Genomic DNA, 17,230 nt, shown 5'->3' on the forward strand with positions numbered 1-17,230 from the left:
TATTAGACTACCCATGAATATACCTAAAAAAAATTCATTGTCAATGATTTCAAATTTCAGATAACGCCAATCAAACATGCGCACCAACGAAATGTGCACAAACTCCATTTGTGCACCAATTTTGTCTCTAAATATCGCATCTCATTAACCACTTACTGACAGCCGACAGTTTACTGGTTTTCGCATCGACCACTCACGGGTTGAGCGCCACTTGAAGAGCAATTGATAAAACCCTATTTCGTAACAAGTATTTACAAAAGATCAAGGCGCGCCCTTAGATTTTGCATTAAGAAACTATAATTTCTCTTGCGGCCGCTATTATGTCGCCTGCATAATGAAAATGATGCAAGTTACTTCAGTGCTAAAACGTATAGAGCCCTTACAAGTCTCGTATACACTTGCGACTGTTTTAGTTCTGCGAATCGTGGCAATGCAGTTATGGCATTCACAAGTACTCTAATTTAAATAGTTTGACACGACATACGACAAGCCCTTAAAGGTAGCGTTGACACTTGTCACTCGTATCAAATCGCAATTGACAAGGGAATTTGAGTTATATTGAAGCGGAATAAATGTCAATATAGTAAATCAAAGTTTTAGGAGTTAGGTTATATGAGAGTTACGTGTATGTTAAGAGGCTATTGGGGTCGTAGGCAACAAATACTAATTGATAAGCATCGGAATTTTTATCGCACGGTAGTAATTGACACAGGCGCTGCGTGTATTTGGACCAATCAATCAAACCAAAGGGTTTTGGCCGTCGGCGCTTAACATAACTAGTTGCACCGTAGAAAGGGACAATACGATTAATTAAGGGCAAGTTGTTAAATATCATAAGAATGCAAATTAAAGGGTCTAGCCATGATGCCAATCGTTTGCGCCGTAGCGAACGAAACGGAGACTCTATCACTCTTCCATATATGTGTGACAGTGACATTAGCGTTTCATTCGCTACGGTATAAAAGGTTGGCATCGTGGCTAGGCCCCTAGAGAGCCAGTCTATTAGACAATCCAAAAAGCAATTTATTTTATTTAAACACATTCGCTGCCAAGAACGTTATAGGTGGGCTATAGATGTATAAGTACCGGGGTGCTTCTATTATGTTTGATTTATTCTCGGAAACTTGAGGAAAACTTTCACACAAAACAAAGGAACAATTATTTTGTAAAAGCGGCAGCGCGGCGCGTGCGGGGCGCGGGAGATTTCCATAAAGCATGCCATAGGGCCTGCATTCGGTGAACGGTTTTCATTGGACGATAGGTCCCTTATGCGGGGTGTGGGAGATTACCAAAACGCATGCTATTATGAGTATAGTTGTGCCGTTCTCGAGTACGTTCTCAGTTTTGTACCTACTTATAGTTAACGGAGAACATTCTCGAGAACGGTACAAGTATAATCATGAGTTTCGCTAGTCGTTATACCACTACCGCCTGTGGGAGTCACCCGCATGCTGTATATAGACCGAACTATCGACTTATGAGTATCGCTAGTCGTTATACCCCTTTACCGCCTGTGGGGAGTCACCCGCACGTTGTACATATTTTTATTAATTAATTAATTAATTATAATTAATTTAATTAATTAATTAATTAAAAATTGTGATATTGGCATCTTGTCTACGCACCCGCAAGTCGTGCACATAGCAATTAGTGTATATGTAGTGCAAGTACGTATGTTAAAACTACCTTTCTAAGTGACATTTTTATACATTGTGAAAATCCAATAAGGGATACTGGCAATAAATGAAACCAGTGGGGCTAAGATGGTCTGTACCTCTAGTGTAACTTCCATTCGATAGCGTAACGTAACTTTCGCGTTTAGGTTAAGTCTCATTTTGTATGGGATTTTGAACAGCGCGCCAAGCGGGACGTTTTGGAAAGTCAAAAATCTCATACAAAATGACACTTAACGCAAACGCGTACGTCACGTTTCGCTGTCGAAAATATTTACACTAGGGGTACGGCTCTTTATCATTTGTCAACATGCCTGTCACGTTTTAACAAGTATGTAAGCGCGAAAGTGACGAGCATAGTGACAAGTGATAAAAATGGATCCATGCTGCTACCGCAGCGGTAGCAGCGGTGACTAATGATAAAGAGCCGACCATCTTAGGCCTACAGATATATGGCGATATTCATAAACGCGTTACTGGGCTGAATTAGCTATGAATCGTTTGTCTTTATCTGTCATTTTGACTTATTAATTTGTAAGAAAGGACAAAACATAGTTTAACTAAATGAGCCTTGTAAAGTTTTATGAATAAGTTATTCTTAACTATGACTCTGTAATTATTTTTTCTAAATGTACCGAGTAGCAAGCAATGTACTGCAAACATTAGCACGAGACATAACATGACATGACATTACGAGATATGAGCTTTTTATAGTAACTGCCAACAAGCGTTGAGAGTTACTTCAAAAAGCTCGCATCTCGTAACTTGTGTGTTGCTTTAGGTAAATTGCGGACCGAATAGTTTGTATGGTTAATATTTTCATTGTATTTCTAAGCAAAATTTATCTAAATATACTTAACAGGTCCTATTCTAACCACCGTTTAAATATTCGCCCGTAGGTATTGGATTTACACACCAACAGCAGCCCAAAGCTTAAAACATAAGCAGTAATTTATATCACCAATAGAAATTACAATAGGCTGTATCTAGGGCACATTCGAAGCTCTGCTTGTCACACAATGCCGAGGATGCGACCTTGACGAACGTAGAACCAAAACAGCTTAAGTGATCCTTCTAATGTACAGTCGAGTTCATAAATATGTACACATTTCTTCACCTTAATTCTTTGCGATAAGATGAAAAAACGTTTACATATTTATGAACTCGACTGTAACATTTATGTCCTATACAAAGTACAGTATTTAATGTTCTTGCGCAGTTGATAGTTGATTCGTGCATTGCCACATGTGGCGTGAGGGAGATATCATCTGTTGTGATAACGACTTACACATACACGACTATGGTGAAGAGTTGGAGGATTATAAGGCCGGCGCCCCACTGCTGCGCACGCTACATCCACGGCCCACGTTTTAATACAAACCGTGGGCAAGCCCACGAAATTTTGTATAGGAACGTGGGTCGTGTACATAGCGTGCGCTGCAGTGGGGCGCCGGCCTAATGGTTGCTCTTTTACAGTATCGAAAGTGGCAGCCATGATGACAAGACGATAACTAAGCAAACAACTATGGAAGGTAGAGGCAAGGAACAGAATCTCCATGTACCAAAAAGTGTCCGACAAAAAACCATAAATAGGTGGCGCTACAATACCTACCTAGAATACTTGATAAAAAAAATCTAATCATAGACAGCGCACTTCACTCTGTCAATAACGCCTAGGTTCTTAGCTACTCTAGCGCTACTCTGGAGAGATTTGGAACTATTATTTATAGCTGACAGCTGGACACTTTTGCAACAGTTCTGCCTAAGGAGATTCTGTTCCTTGCCTCTACCTTCCATAAACGCAACCATCTTAGAGGGGCCTACTGATTAACAGTCCGGTTGATGGTATCGGCCTGTCAGTTGTTCGGAACTGTCAACTTTTTGTTCTAACTGACAGGCCGATATCGTCCAGCGGACTGTTCATCAGTGGGCCCCTTTGACTTTGACCGCTTTATGCCATAAAGACAAGTATCACGCAAGCAGATCCCGGGCGTAAGGGAGCTATTGTAAACCTTACTTGAAAGTGTGAGGGTTATTTTGACAGCGTCCGTCATAACACCTATAGTTGTCCTTGGCACTGTGGGCATGACTAGTAACGACTTTAGGTGTTCTTGGCGTCCAAAAGGTTAAGCTCGCTGGGCGAATACTGCAGTCATCAACATTCTAAAACGGTCTGTATGCCTGTCACGGGGCACGCCTACAATTCGTGGTTTGGATAAGGTCACGTTGGGTAAGAGATACATAGATTATGTTGTCTGGGGAAAGAGGACAGTATTCCCTACAAATGTATCTTGCCCCAATGATTCTCTTAAGGGTCTCCCCATAGATATCGGCGCGGAATCGGCAAAAGCCGATAGAAAAACCTTTGTCTGCACAATAAGAGTGAAGAAGGCGTCATTCGACTCGCATCGGCCGACGCGACGCCTTGTTCGCTCTTAGTGCGGAGACATGAAGCATTTTTATAAGCTTTTGCCGATTCCGCGACGAATGCGACGATATATTTGGGGAGACCCTAACTCTATATTACATTATAAATTTTAATTACTCTTATACCTGTACGTGTACGTTTAGCATTATTGAGTAGCGGATGAAACTACCCTTGACTACCCTTCTCTAATAGCATCAGTCAATACAAAATGTCTACATGCAATAATTTTGATGAGGGCGGGTGCTTTTGGAGCGTTGTTTTATCAGCTACCTACTCTTGATTTTGACTATATCATAACTTCACTAACGTGATAGATACCTAACAGAGTTTTATAGGGACCGTGCGCGTTGGAGGGTCTGCCATCTTGTTACCTGAATCGAAAACATAAACATAACAAACAAAGGAAGTGCTGCCATCTACCGTTCTCGTGCGTTTTCTTGTACATAGTAGGTTCTGCCATCTTGTGGGCTACATTTTTTTTTATGGTTCTGAAATAAAAATATTTTATTTTATTTTATTTATTTTTTTATTGGAAGCATAAACTTTACATTTACACCTTGCGCCAAAAATCTGTCGTCTCTTGTGCTGTCCGCTACAGTTTATTCACGTTCTTTATTACAAGACTCACGTTAGGCAAATGCAGAAAAAATACGCGGCTCATCGGTATATTCCTATCTGTGCCCGCCCCACGTGACGCCATACAAGAGGCGGGCACAAATGGGGATAATTTGTATGTAGCGCCTATTCCCATATGTGCCCGGCGGAGATAGGTGGGAATACACCGGCTCATCTTTTAAAAGCGTTACAGTTTCGTAATTTGAACACTCGACGAGGCGGAATACGAGCGCAATGTGCTTTCTAGTTCAGACCCGACGCTGTACTGTAATTGACAATAATTAATTTGTGCAATATTCAAATAGTAATGCGGGGTCATGCCAGCAGCGCGTTTCAATAGTGCTTGCAACATCATTTTGCAAATGGCAAAACATGGGACCCGAGCGACATTCTGCCCTCACCACAATAGTATTTTCAGCAACAGGTACATAATAAGTTTTGTAAAGAAATGCCCGAGAATCTTAAGACCTAATTAAGTATCGTTGCATACAATATTTTTACTAAGACAGCAGAAAACACCTATGATTATAAATATAATCTAAGTAAATATCGGTTTGTAGAACTTTGCCGAAGACCCGGAGTGCGGAAATACCGGACAAGTGCGAGTCAGACTTGCCCACCGAGGATTCCGTACTTTTTTAGTATTTGTTGTTATAAGGGCAACATAAATATCACCTGTGAAAATTTCAACTGTCTAGCTATCACGGTTCATGAGATACAGCCTGGTGACAGACGGACGGACAGCGAAGTCTTAGTAATAGGGTTCCGTTTTAGCCTTTGGGTACGGAACCCTAAAACATACAACAGTTACATAATATTGTATAACTATCCCTTACAACACTGCTGTTAGGATCCTAAAGACAAGGGCCCTCACCGCCGGACTTCTTATGGAGTTTATTTCGACATCACTGGCAATCATCTAATGGAAAAATAAGTGCTGAAGTAGAAAAATAGAAGACTAGGTGAAAGTGTACTTTTTTTTGTAGAAAAATTTGTGTAGATCATTTACGTTTAACAAAGTTTTTTGCTATTTCCATTGAAACAATACTTTCTTTAATAAACGTAAAGTATAGGTGCATTCTATGAGTCATTGCCATCTGTCCAAATGGGATTCCACCATTTCCATCCAAAAGACGGTAATATAAATAAAACAACGAGTAAAAGCAAAATCTTTATTAGAGCAGAAGTATTCGGCCTAAAGCTTCAAATACAATATAAATTAATTTAATTTCAAGCGGTAAGATATTATAAATAGATTTAATTCATATTAGAAACATCAACGCTAACTTCGCAACTGCATATTGAAGATGTGTACAACACTGCTAATTGAGGCCGGGACTGTAACACGGCCTGGGTATATCCCATTACATCAAAGACACAGAGACTGCCAACATGCTACTACAAAATAGTTTCACCTTTAAAGTTAGGTGCAGATGACAGTTCTAATATCAGTACAAATGAATACTGACCATCAAATTACAGTTGAGACTGGACTTAAAGAAACACATTGACTAGTCATATAATTATTTTCAAGTTATTGACGTATTATTATGAATATTCGTCAGTTTATTTAATCGACCCGTATAAACGTCTACACTCGAAGGGTCCGCGATTTGACCATTATTAAACGTAATTTAGAGAAAAATATACAGCTGAAAAAAATCATCACTATAATTGAAACTTAGATACATTGAGATTTCATAAATGCGAGAGCATTTTCAATGTAATTTTTTTTAAGGTTGTATTTCTACTACACCACGTCTTTTTGCATACAGGCGTTCAATGGGACGTCCCGGCCCTATCCAGAACTGCCTGTAGCGCCCTGAATCAGGGTTGCTCGTTGATGAGGGCCTGCAGCCAGGCGTCCGGGTCCGGTATGTCGCCGAGCAGGCCGGCGGCGTCGCAGAACTCCGCGAAGGAGGCGCACGGGAGGAGCTCGTCGGTGAACGTGGTGACGATGCGCTCGGCAGCTTTGGCGTTCGCTTCGTCGTTGTTTCGGATATACTCGGCCAGTTTGATGGACCACTGGTCGATGGTTGTGGCGTTCACGGACTGTGGGACAAAATGTTAGGTTAGTCCATGGACGTTACAAGTCATAGACGTACAATAAGTATAGAGATGAAATGGTAGAACCGGCAGATGACTAAACGAGATGCTCTTATGGAACCTTCAGTAGGAGTAGCAGGGAAAGCGCTATGATTGTTTGTTCTTGTCACAGTGTCATTTTTTTTATTTCTCCACCGTAAATTTCAGTATGGTTTATGGTGGGCAACAAATAACCCGACCAAATTATGTAGGTTATTTTTGGTATGTCGTCAGGAATCTTAAAACGTATTTTTAATTTGGCGCATTGCGTATGTTCTGTCCCTCAGGGAAACACGCGTATAGCATATCTATTTGATGTGACAAGTAGTGTTGTATTGTATACATGAAAATTATTATAACAAAATAAAAACATATTTTTTTTAGGCGACAGCTATAATGCTCGTACTGCCATAGGTAAGTTGTGCGGTAATTGTATGGGTTTACTATAATTGTATGGGTGGTTTATTATAATTGTATGGGTTTACTATAATTGTATGGATTTACTGTAATTGTTTGGGCTTACTATAATTGTATGGGTTTACTATAATTAGATGTGAATAGATGACAACTCTAATTCAACTGATATATTTAGTTTGTGCCATCCACGAAGACGCGCCCCAGTCTTCTTCATAATTAGATGTGTGCTAATTATTCTGTATTCAGTATGTAAATCCAATACGGGCGATAAATTAAACCAGTCATAGAGTTTATCCGTGTAATCATTAATTAAGAAGTTTTATTAAGTTACCCTTTTCTTCAGAATGACCCCATAATTATTTTATGAAAATTTAACGAGCAGCAATGTACCGCAAACATTACTACGAGATACGAGCTTTTTATAGTAACTGCCAACAAGCGTTCACAGTTACATTAAAAAGCTCGTAAGTAATTTATTTGTAAAAACTAGTGTTACAGTAAGATGGTCAATAGGTACAATTTGGTTCAACTATTTTGCCTTTTAGTTGAAGTAGGCGTATCCCGTAACTAGTGTGTTGCTTCACATTGCGGGCATTTATTTTGTAAGGTTAATATTTTTACTGTATTTCTAAGCAAAATCTATCTCCATATACTTCTTAGGTCCTTGCCAACCACCGTTTAAATATTCGCCAGTATTGAATTTACTCACTGTAGACAGAACTACTTACACAGCTAAAAAGCATACTTGTACAGTCAAGGTATTAAATATCTACCCTAGCAAAGTACCAAAAACATGTACACACGTCCTTATTACATAACATTGAGGTAGTGTGTACATATTTTGGCACTTGTCCGGGTCTATATTGAATATCTTGACTGTACCACAAGCGATTAGAAAGAAGGGTGGGCGCGTATTCGTGGATAGCACAATATATATTCACAATTTTCACATGCATGTCACTGTCAAGTCGTCTGCAAAACATGAGCGGGATAGTTTGACGGCCAAGGCCGCGACGATTGCATAACGCACGAAGACAGTTCCCCGTGTCAATGCCACTTCGTGAGACAGGTGAACATACATATATCACTTTCTTAACCTTGTATTTGTTATTGTTATAATGTGTGTTTTATAGCTTATAGCATAGGGTCCACCTTTTAATAGTAATTTGTAAATAAAAGATGTGTGATTGTGTAAGTGAGAAGTGCGTCGGGACTATTATTCATATGTGACGGAGGTTACATCGTTGTATTGTAAGCTCGGATTTAGTAAGAGCAAAGATATATAAATCCGTATAATATAAATAAAGTCAAGAAAAAAATATGCTCGAATAGATGACGATATACCTTTGGCCTATACTAAAAATATAGTTTTATTACTTTACTAATGAATAATCATCAAGATTAATGTCAATCATAATATCTATCTACTATATCTACGAATTAATCTACTTCGCGAACGTCGTACTTTATGTATGGGGGCGTTTAAACGTAACATTTGGGATATTAATTTTAATTAAAAAAACTAATCGATGTAATTTTGCTCATTCGGTAACGTCAGTCGATGTCAGTTTAAAGTTTTTTGATATCCGATATAATATCGCATTTAAACATATATTACAATACTTAAACAGTCGTCCAAAGTATGCGCTCGCACTACGTGAACCGTGTGGGGACCGCATCCGTGTGAAAACCGCCTAGAGCGATGCGTTCGTCACGGCTGACAAGACGTACAGCGCAGCCAGATAGCGTTGCGCAACTTTGTGTTCTTTGTGGTATCTAGCTGTCTACTTGTCAGTTTATGTGGGAGGTCTGCGGGTCACATTTTCTTGTACAATATTTTTATAAGATAAATATTTTAGAGGGTCACAGTTGTAGGCGTGAGAGTTAGATATCGCTCATGTTGATATAGACTATTTCACAAGCTTGTTTCTATCGCTTAAACGAAATTATTAGTATGGAATCACGAAATAACAAATATATGGTTCAATTACTACAATGAAATCTATACCGTATTGCGTTCGGAGTTGTTTTTCGCGAATCTGAGTACCAAATACTCCGGGTTATGGAGAGCGTACGATTTTGTGCCCATTGCTGTTGAAACAGCCGGACCCTGGTGCAAAGAGGCATCCGAATAGTTCAGGGAACTGGGTCGGCGGCTGAGGGGGAACGATCCCCGTTCTGGGTCTTGGCTTGTCCAACAGGTCTCCATCGCAATACAGCGTGGCAACGCTGAGTGTGATGGGGACTCTTGGGGACAAGGCATGTCACAGGACGGGCTTTAGGTTAGTTAAATAATTTTAAGTTTGTGTTTGTATAGTGGTGCTTCTAATAGTAGTGATTTATTTAAGTTTTTTTTTGTAATGATTTTTATTGATTGTGTGTGTATTACTAGGATTTATATACCCTATACCCTACCCCCTATACCCTATACTTACCCTACTATACCCTATACTTTTATATACCTAATGTAGAAGTCACATAAATCCTCAAAATGTAAGAAATGCATGTCTAAGTAAAATATTATTAGGGATTTGAGTAATGTATTTTTTTTCTCTGATGCTAAGCATAACCCAACATTGACATCTATTTTAAAATACCCTGCGCATCCAAATAGCTAGTTTAACATATTCTAACACACCCTAATCGGAAAAATATATCCGTCGAGTATAATTTTTCAAACGTACTATTCTTAATTAATTTCCTTCTTTCAGAACTCAAAGTAGGCCCTCGTATAATTGTACACACTCGTGGCACAAATCAAATTACTTTTTAAAGTTTACGATGTTTAATCGCTGAGATAGGCGTCGTCCTAAATAGTCCTAATACAACGCGACTACGCAATTATCGTACTAACATATTGAACTCGAATAGGTGTCCTAATTGACGATCGCGCGACGCGTTTACGCGACTTAAATGTTTAAAAATCTGTTAGCGCGAACGCGCGATCAAACATACTCGTATTAATGTCGAATAGGTGTCCTAATAGACAATCGAGCGATAATCGCGTCGCACCGTTTGAGAGCGGGGTGAGCACCGACAGGACACCGCATCCGCGCCCCGCGCGGTGATCGCATCGCTTAGTCGCATGATAATCGCTTAATCGCGTTCTATTAGGACACACATGCGATGATCACATCGCATTCTCGCGCGATAATCGCGTTGTATCAGGACGACACCATAGATTTCTTGTGTCTGTTACAGTACCTTGAACATGATGGTGTAGAGCTGGTCGATGAGCGCCATGAAGAGCGCGTAGGGCTTGTAGTCGGCCCAGGGGCGCGGCGCGCGGTGCTTGAACGCTATGGCGCGGAGCGCGGGCCCGCCGGGCGCGATGGCGCGGACGTGCCCGATCACTAGCAGGCGTTTCAGGGTGTCGATCTTGTGGGCTTTCCATCTGATGGAATAAAGGTCTGGTTAGTGAATACTTATTTGTGCAACAAGAGAGGAAAGTTGGTTTTTCTTGCGAGGGAAGAGTGAGGGTAAATAACTTTACTTTTTAAAATAACTCATACAACTTTTCACCTCAGTAGTGATAACATTAAAGGTTAAAAGAATTCAAGATTAAGTAAAGTTAACCACAGTTACATTCATGAATAAAAGGCATCATCATTATGACGAAAGATTCTAGAAATATTCCTGTATTCATAGCCTTCACTAAATTAAAAAGTTACTTTGTCTCACTCCCTGGAGAACCGAAAGTAGGCTTGTTCGAGCTGCCGAGGTGAAAAGTAAATTATAACATCACGCGTGACTATATAGGCAGGGACAACATCGTATGAGAGTCGAGCTAAGTCTGGCAACGTCGCGCCACATCACCCGACGTCGCTGGCGATCCTTGGCTTAAGAGTCAGTTGCACCTAACTTTTAGTCTCCGTTAAAGCTTTCGCTAACTATTCTTATTTGGGCACTTTCGTTGTTTACCAATGAGTGACACTGATTACTCCGCTAATTGCGCCCTGGCCCTAAGAGTGATAAACAGGGCATCAAATTCAAATACCACAATAAAATATCCTAATCCGTGCCAGCTACATTATTTTATTCTTAGGAAACAGGGCAGAGTTTGTAGATAATATCATTTACAAAATCGTAAATAATTACTGCTCGCCAGTAATTATTTACGATTTCGTTATGATTTATTTAGATAGTACCGTTTTGAATTATACTCACAATCCAGCAAAGAATATTCTGGGAAAAAAACATCTTAGGCGATAACTTGTAAAATTGTGAAGAGATTATAAACTCTCGTGAACATCAGCAGCCGCTCCGTCGGTGGGAGTTAGTGGTGGTCCAGATTTCTGGTATTATAAAAACTCACTTGACGAGCGGGTACACGAGCAGCATCTGCGTGGCGTAGTAGAGCGGGCCGTCGGCGTCGTGCGCCGAGGACAGCAGGCGCGCCGCCGCCCACGCCAGCGACGTCTCCAGCGCGGCCACCTCGCGGGCCACCAGTCGCGACCTGTGTGAACAATGACACGTATTAGTGCCGAGGGCATTGACGTATATACTAGAGTCGACATCTCCAACAAAATGATTCCACACCTCATTGAAGTGCCGGCACTTCATTGCGTTCAGTACGTCTCAGACTACTGGAGAGAGAAAAAAAAATTGAAAATGCCTTTATGCGTTATTAAAATGTATTCTAATAATATTTAGAAACATAATAAAAGCAAAATAATAACAATGCACTGCGAAAAATATTTTGTTTTAAGCTTATTTAGAATATTTTGAAACGTCACTTTAAACACTCGCGGTGGTACGCCATTTTCTTTGGCGCGTATTTAGGAAGAAAATGAAAAGTTGTCATAACAGTTTCGCTTCTGACCAGCTATTATTCTTAAGCTTAGTGACAGACGTCAAACGCCGAAAATGGCGGACACAAGTTGTTCTCGATAGCGTGTCTAGTACGTAGTACATATATGTCAATGGCCGAGGGCCACCGAACGTACGCTCCGACCGTGTACGCTCGACGCTTATGCCGACCGCCAAGAACCCTTAAAGGCGTCGTATGAAATCGTGCCCGTGGCGCCAAGAACGCTTTTAAGTGCTATCCTTTGTCAAAGTGACCTTCAAAGTTTCCGGTACGATTTATATTTGCCAGCTTATGCCAGAGATATTGGCGTGTGCATGACGTTCTTGGGTTTGACAGATGGCGTTCAAAAGGTTAACCAATGTATGACGGTCGGCGACAATCATAACATAACAGTTAATAAAGTCACTATTTCTTTAGTAAAAATAAAATATTTGGCGAAAATCTTACACAGATCGACCTATCCCCAAACTAAGCAAAGCTTGTACTATGGGTCCTAGGCGACGATATACATAAGTATATAGATAAATACATACTTATACACATAGAAAACACCCACTCAGAAACAAATCTGTATTCATCACACAAATAAATGCCCTTACTGGGTTTCGAACCCGGGACCACCGGCTTCATAGGCACGGTCACTACCCATTAGGCCAGACCCGTTGTCTATTTATCGTATCCTCGAATATTATTGTTTTTCGATATCTCGGGACCATGAGGTCCCGGACCGATGACGATAAGTTGCCGTTTATTGCTGAAACCCACGGAGCAGGCATATACCGTGCGTGTTGGAGGGTCTGACATTTTGTGGCCTGATTCGAAACAAACATGTGCATTGTCACTTCACGCTAAAGCAAGTGCTGCCATCTATCGTTCTCGTACGTTTTCTTGTGGTTTTACCATCTTGTAGGCTACATTTGAAGCATAAAGTTCACATTTACACCTCGCGCCATAAATCTAACATCTCCTGTGCTGCCCCCTACAGTTTACACACGCTCCCTGTTATGGAAGGTAGAGGCAAGGAACAGAATCTCCTTAGGAAGAACTGTTGCAAAAGTGTCCAGCTGTCAGCTGGGCCTAGAACCTATGCGTTGTTGACGGAGTGAAGTGCGCTGTCTATATCGGTATCGGTATTGTAGCGCCACCTATTTATGTTTTTTTGTCGGACACTTTTTGGTATATGGAGATTCTGTTCCTTGCCTCTACCTTCCATACTCCCTGTCTTTCGGCTAATATGTGTACGCACGTGTTGACGACGTAGAGGGCCATGTGCAGCAGCGCGGGCACGAGCTGCATGTTGGACAGCGGGCCGCCGCCGCCGGTGTCGTCGTGGAAGGTGCGCCCGCGCGCGAACCGCCACAGCAGCAGCTTCAGGTCGTGGATGGTGCAGGTGTGGCTGATGTCCCGGTGCCCGGTGCACTCCTGCATTTTAAATAGTTATTTGTTTTACAAGGGGGCAAAGTTGTTGTCTAACAGCCCGTGCTAATATTGCTACCCGAGAAAGATTACAAAATTGAACCACGTAGCGGGTTGTTCGAGAAGTAGAATCTTGAGTGTTGCGAGGGTTTCAAGGCATGAGGGTTAAAAAAACTTAATGAAAGTTATAAAAAAAATATAATTCAAATTCATCATTTAAAAGTCATTTTTACCAATTAACATAAGAAAACAACTCAAAATTTGCATCTGATTACTTTGCCCCACATATGAATCAAATGCAACTTTCTCGTTAGTTTTTGAACAATCAAGAGGGCCTTTACCGGTTGAAGAATGTTAAGGGTGTTATTAATTTTTTTTTGCATCATTTTGTGAGATCCGATTGATCACGGTTTTAATGGACTAGTCAATGGGACTTCTATCCGACCAATAAACCGTATTATACCTTCAAATGAAGTAACTCATAATATCGATCGAACGTCACTTCAAGAAGTTCGTTTTATCATCAATTATTTTTCTCGCGATATCTAACTAAAAATAGTTGAATGAATGCCTATTATTACCATCCCCACAAATAGAAATAGCTGTTACTTAAATTATTTTTTCTGACCTGAAGATACGTGGTGTGCCTCGCGAGGCAGCTGGCGAAGGCGGACTCGGGCACGTGCGGCCCCCACAGAGGCAGCAGTCCGTTGCAGCGCGTCGACGCGTTCTGCAGCGCCGCACTCTCCCACTCATCCCTGTTTCGATGGAATAACGTATTAGTTATGGTTCATAGCTCAAAGTATGCTCCCATAATACTTCTGTGACAATTACCTACAGGTAGGAAAAATAGAACTGGAAACAAGTCGTTTCTCGTTTAACATAAGGAAAAGAAGAATGTGTAAGATCCTTAAATTATGCCTAAAGGTAAACTGATCTAAATATTTAAGTATAAGGGAGCATCAAACTTATTCTTGTCACTCGTTGCCATAGTTATGATATTTTTATGGCAGTAAAGCTCTGGTTTCCTAGGATAGCGATTGCGTCATATAGCGGCCGTAATATGGTGGTTGAATGACGTCTCCAGAACGTTGTCATTTCAAACAAAATGGCGCAGGTTCCTAGAGAGCGGTGATTAGACGGGTCCACACAGAGCGAGCATACCCGCGAGGCAGTTTCCTCGCGCACAAACCGGCCAGTGTAGACGTGCCTCGGTCGGTTTGTGCGCGAGGAAAATGCCTCTCACGTGTGAGCGCTCTGTGTGGACCCACCTATTTAAGAAACATTTTTTTGCGTCCGTAATATTACGGCTGCTATATGAATGTCACTGCTATCCTAGGAAACCTTAAGCCCTGCTGCGCTGCTTAACCTTTATAAGCCCTTTCCATAATGGCTCATCTACTTAGCTTATTAGTAGGACGTAGTATACCAACGTCGCCTGCTGACGGGACAGACTAACGACAGAAAATAGTTGACCCACCCATAACTCCGAACTAAAAGCGATTTGAGGATATAATTATTTAAAATGGTATTCTGCTATATTTTGGACACTAGCTATTGTTTATAATTTTGTATTTTTTATTATTTTATTAAGTATTCTCTCATACAAAAAGTACTGAAACTTATAATTATGACATTGTTTGTACCTATTCAGTAAAATACTTAAGTTATACCTAAATGTAACCAGTTGTCGATGTCAAGTAAATACCAAATTAAAACATTAAATATTCACTTGTAATAAAAAAACCATTATTTTTTTATCCTATAATTGTATACACAAGTTGGTAATAAAACAAAACATCCAATAACCCGCATGTCTATATCATTTGTAATGAAATGGCTGACGCAGCGTATGCTGAGCCCGTTCCTTTTGCCGCGCATGCCAATTTTTTAAAGTTAATCAATGTATTTTGTGACCTATCTCTTTTTTTATTGTGTGGCAATAAATGGTTTCTTATTCTTAATAATATTTCTTATTCTTATTCAATAACCGCACAAGCACCGTACCTGGCGCGGGCGAGGCGCACGGCCGCCATGTGGCACTCCACGTGCACGATGTTGTAGTGCGACACGGTCGTGTAGCCCAGCGTCTTGCGCGCGCGCACCTCGAACTCTTCCACCGGACAGCGTTTCGTGAACGTGTAGATGCCCAACACCTGTGATAAAAAATAATCATATACATTACTGTAAAAAAAATCTTTACAGTACATATGGTGCTACTTTACCGCACTAGTGCGAAAATTAGCATATTACGTTACTGTGGCGAACATTTAAAGGGCCATATGTACTGTAAAACGTTGTACGATACATGTGCGAATAGGTAATTCGCAACTCGTGTCGATTTAAAACACTCCCTTCGGTTGTGTTTTAATTTATCGCCACTCGTTTCGAATTTACTATTTTTCGCACTTGTATCGTAATGTACTACTTTAATCGTGTGTCTTTCTTGGGATGGTAGGGATTACTTTTGACAGACCTGCTAATAATAATAGAGAATATAATAGGGGGTATTACTGCAAAGTTCCGCCGCCAGAGTGCAGCACTAGTTCATATTCTAAACCATAAATTAACTTATACATACTATGCCTTAAATAGTATTTTGACAAGCTATGACTGATGAATCTAGGTTTGTTTACGAAACGCGAAAATCGAAATGTCGTTATTTGCCTTTCTATTGCTCAAATATGCAAGAGTAAAAGAGAGGTAGATAACGAAATTTCGAGTTTCGTGCGCCCTCTCTTTGTGCTAGTAGTACCCTTTATGCAGTTTTGAGTAATATTCCCTATTAATGTACATAAATGTACATAATTGTCTTTTAGTTTTAAGACCAGATAATTTTGTTTCCTCCAAAATTTTTGTGTACAATAAATCATTTTTTACTTTACTTTTCTTTTATTTTAACATGCACCTCCGCCCAAAAACGCCATTGAATCTCTTAGTTTTGTTGAGATTTTATCTTGACTGAGCATATTTTTTAGGTTGAGCTTTGTATGTTATGTTTGATGGTGCTACTCGTGGCCTACCTTGGTGGGCTGGTACTTGTAGCCCTCGCGGCAGATGCAGCACACGGCGCCCGCCTCCTCGGCCAGGTCGGCGACCTGCTGCGTCAGCGAGCACTGCGCGGTCACCTGCCCGCGCTCGTTGCTGCGCATCCCCAGCGCGCCCAGCTGCCGCTCGCGGACCGCCATCGCGAGACGCTTCTTCTCCTGCAGGTACACAAACATACAATTAGTTCAAACTAATGGGCATGACGTCATAGATAATATTTTGACAGCTATTCAAATTAAGATTTTGAAAAGAAAGGCGGATCATTGGTACGCTCAAATCCACTTTCATAAGGGTCAAACCGAGTGCATGCTCGATCGGCGGCGAACAGCGAGAACTAGAACCCTCGACACAACGCTTCACGCCCCGCCGAACACGTTGCTGGTCGATCGCCACTTAGTGTACAGCTTATTTAGTGTACAGGCGTACACTAAATAAGCTTTATGCAAAAAAAAAAAAAAAAAACATTTTTAATACAAGCTTTTATGGCTGACTGTACTTATCTTCTCACAGGCATCCAACACTCATCAAAACAATTCTAAAAACCCCAAACACAATTAGATACCGTTGTTCTATCACAATGTTCCCATGGCCCCCTGTCCCCATCATCAGATCAGCTCGATGATACCATAATATTACATTATGCAACATTTCAGGTAAACCGAAAATCGGGAAGAGGGTCAAATTGAGATTTCAAGTTTTGAGCCACACAAGCATTCATACTAACAGGGCAAGTAAAAT

General features: G+C 40.8%; 1 protein-coding gene across 7 annotated transcripts in view; it reads right to left on the minus strand.

Moving 5' to 3' along the window:
* Positions 1–5,874: 5,874 nt before the first annotated feature.
* Positions 5,875–17,230, minus strand: part of LOC133524761 (protein purity of essence) — a 145,994-nt gene continuing 134,638 nt past the window's right edge. For all 7 annotated transcript variants that reach the window (XM_061860908.1, XM_061860916.1, XM_061860920.1 and 4 more), the window contains 7 exons: positions 16,468–16,650; positions 15,452–15,600; positions 14,073–14,202; positions 13,275–13,450; positions 11,534–11,674; positions 10,423–10,612; positions 5,875–6,768 (listed from right to left, as the gene is read on the minus strand). In XM_061860908.1, coding sequence (XP_061716892.1) covers positions 6,544–6,768; positions 10,423–10,612; positions 11,534–11,674; positions 13,275–13,450; positions 14,073–14,202; positions 15,452–15,600; positions 16,468–16,650 — 1,194 coding nt within the window. In that variant the 3' untranslated portion in view covers positions 5,875–6,543. The remainder of the gene's footprint in view (positions 6,769–10,422; positions 10,613–11,533; positions 11,675–13,274; positions 13,451–14,072; positions 14,203–15,451; positions 15,601–16,467; positions 16,651–17,230) is intronic.

This window comes from Cydia pomonella, chromosome 1 (assembly GCF_033807575.1).
Source record: "Cydia pomonella isolate Wapato2018A chromosome 1, ilCydPomo1, whole genome shotgun sequence".
In the NCBI taxonomy this organism is placed as follows: domain Eukaryota; kingdom Metazoa; phylum Arthropoda; class Insecta; order Lepidoptera; family Tortricidae; genus Cydia; species Cydia pomonella.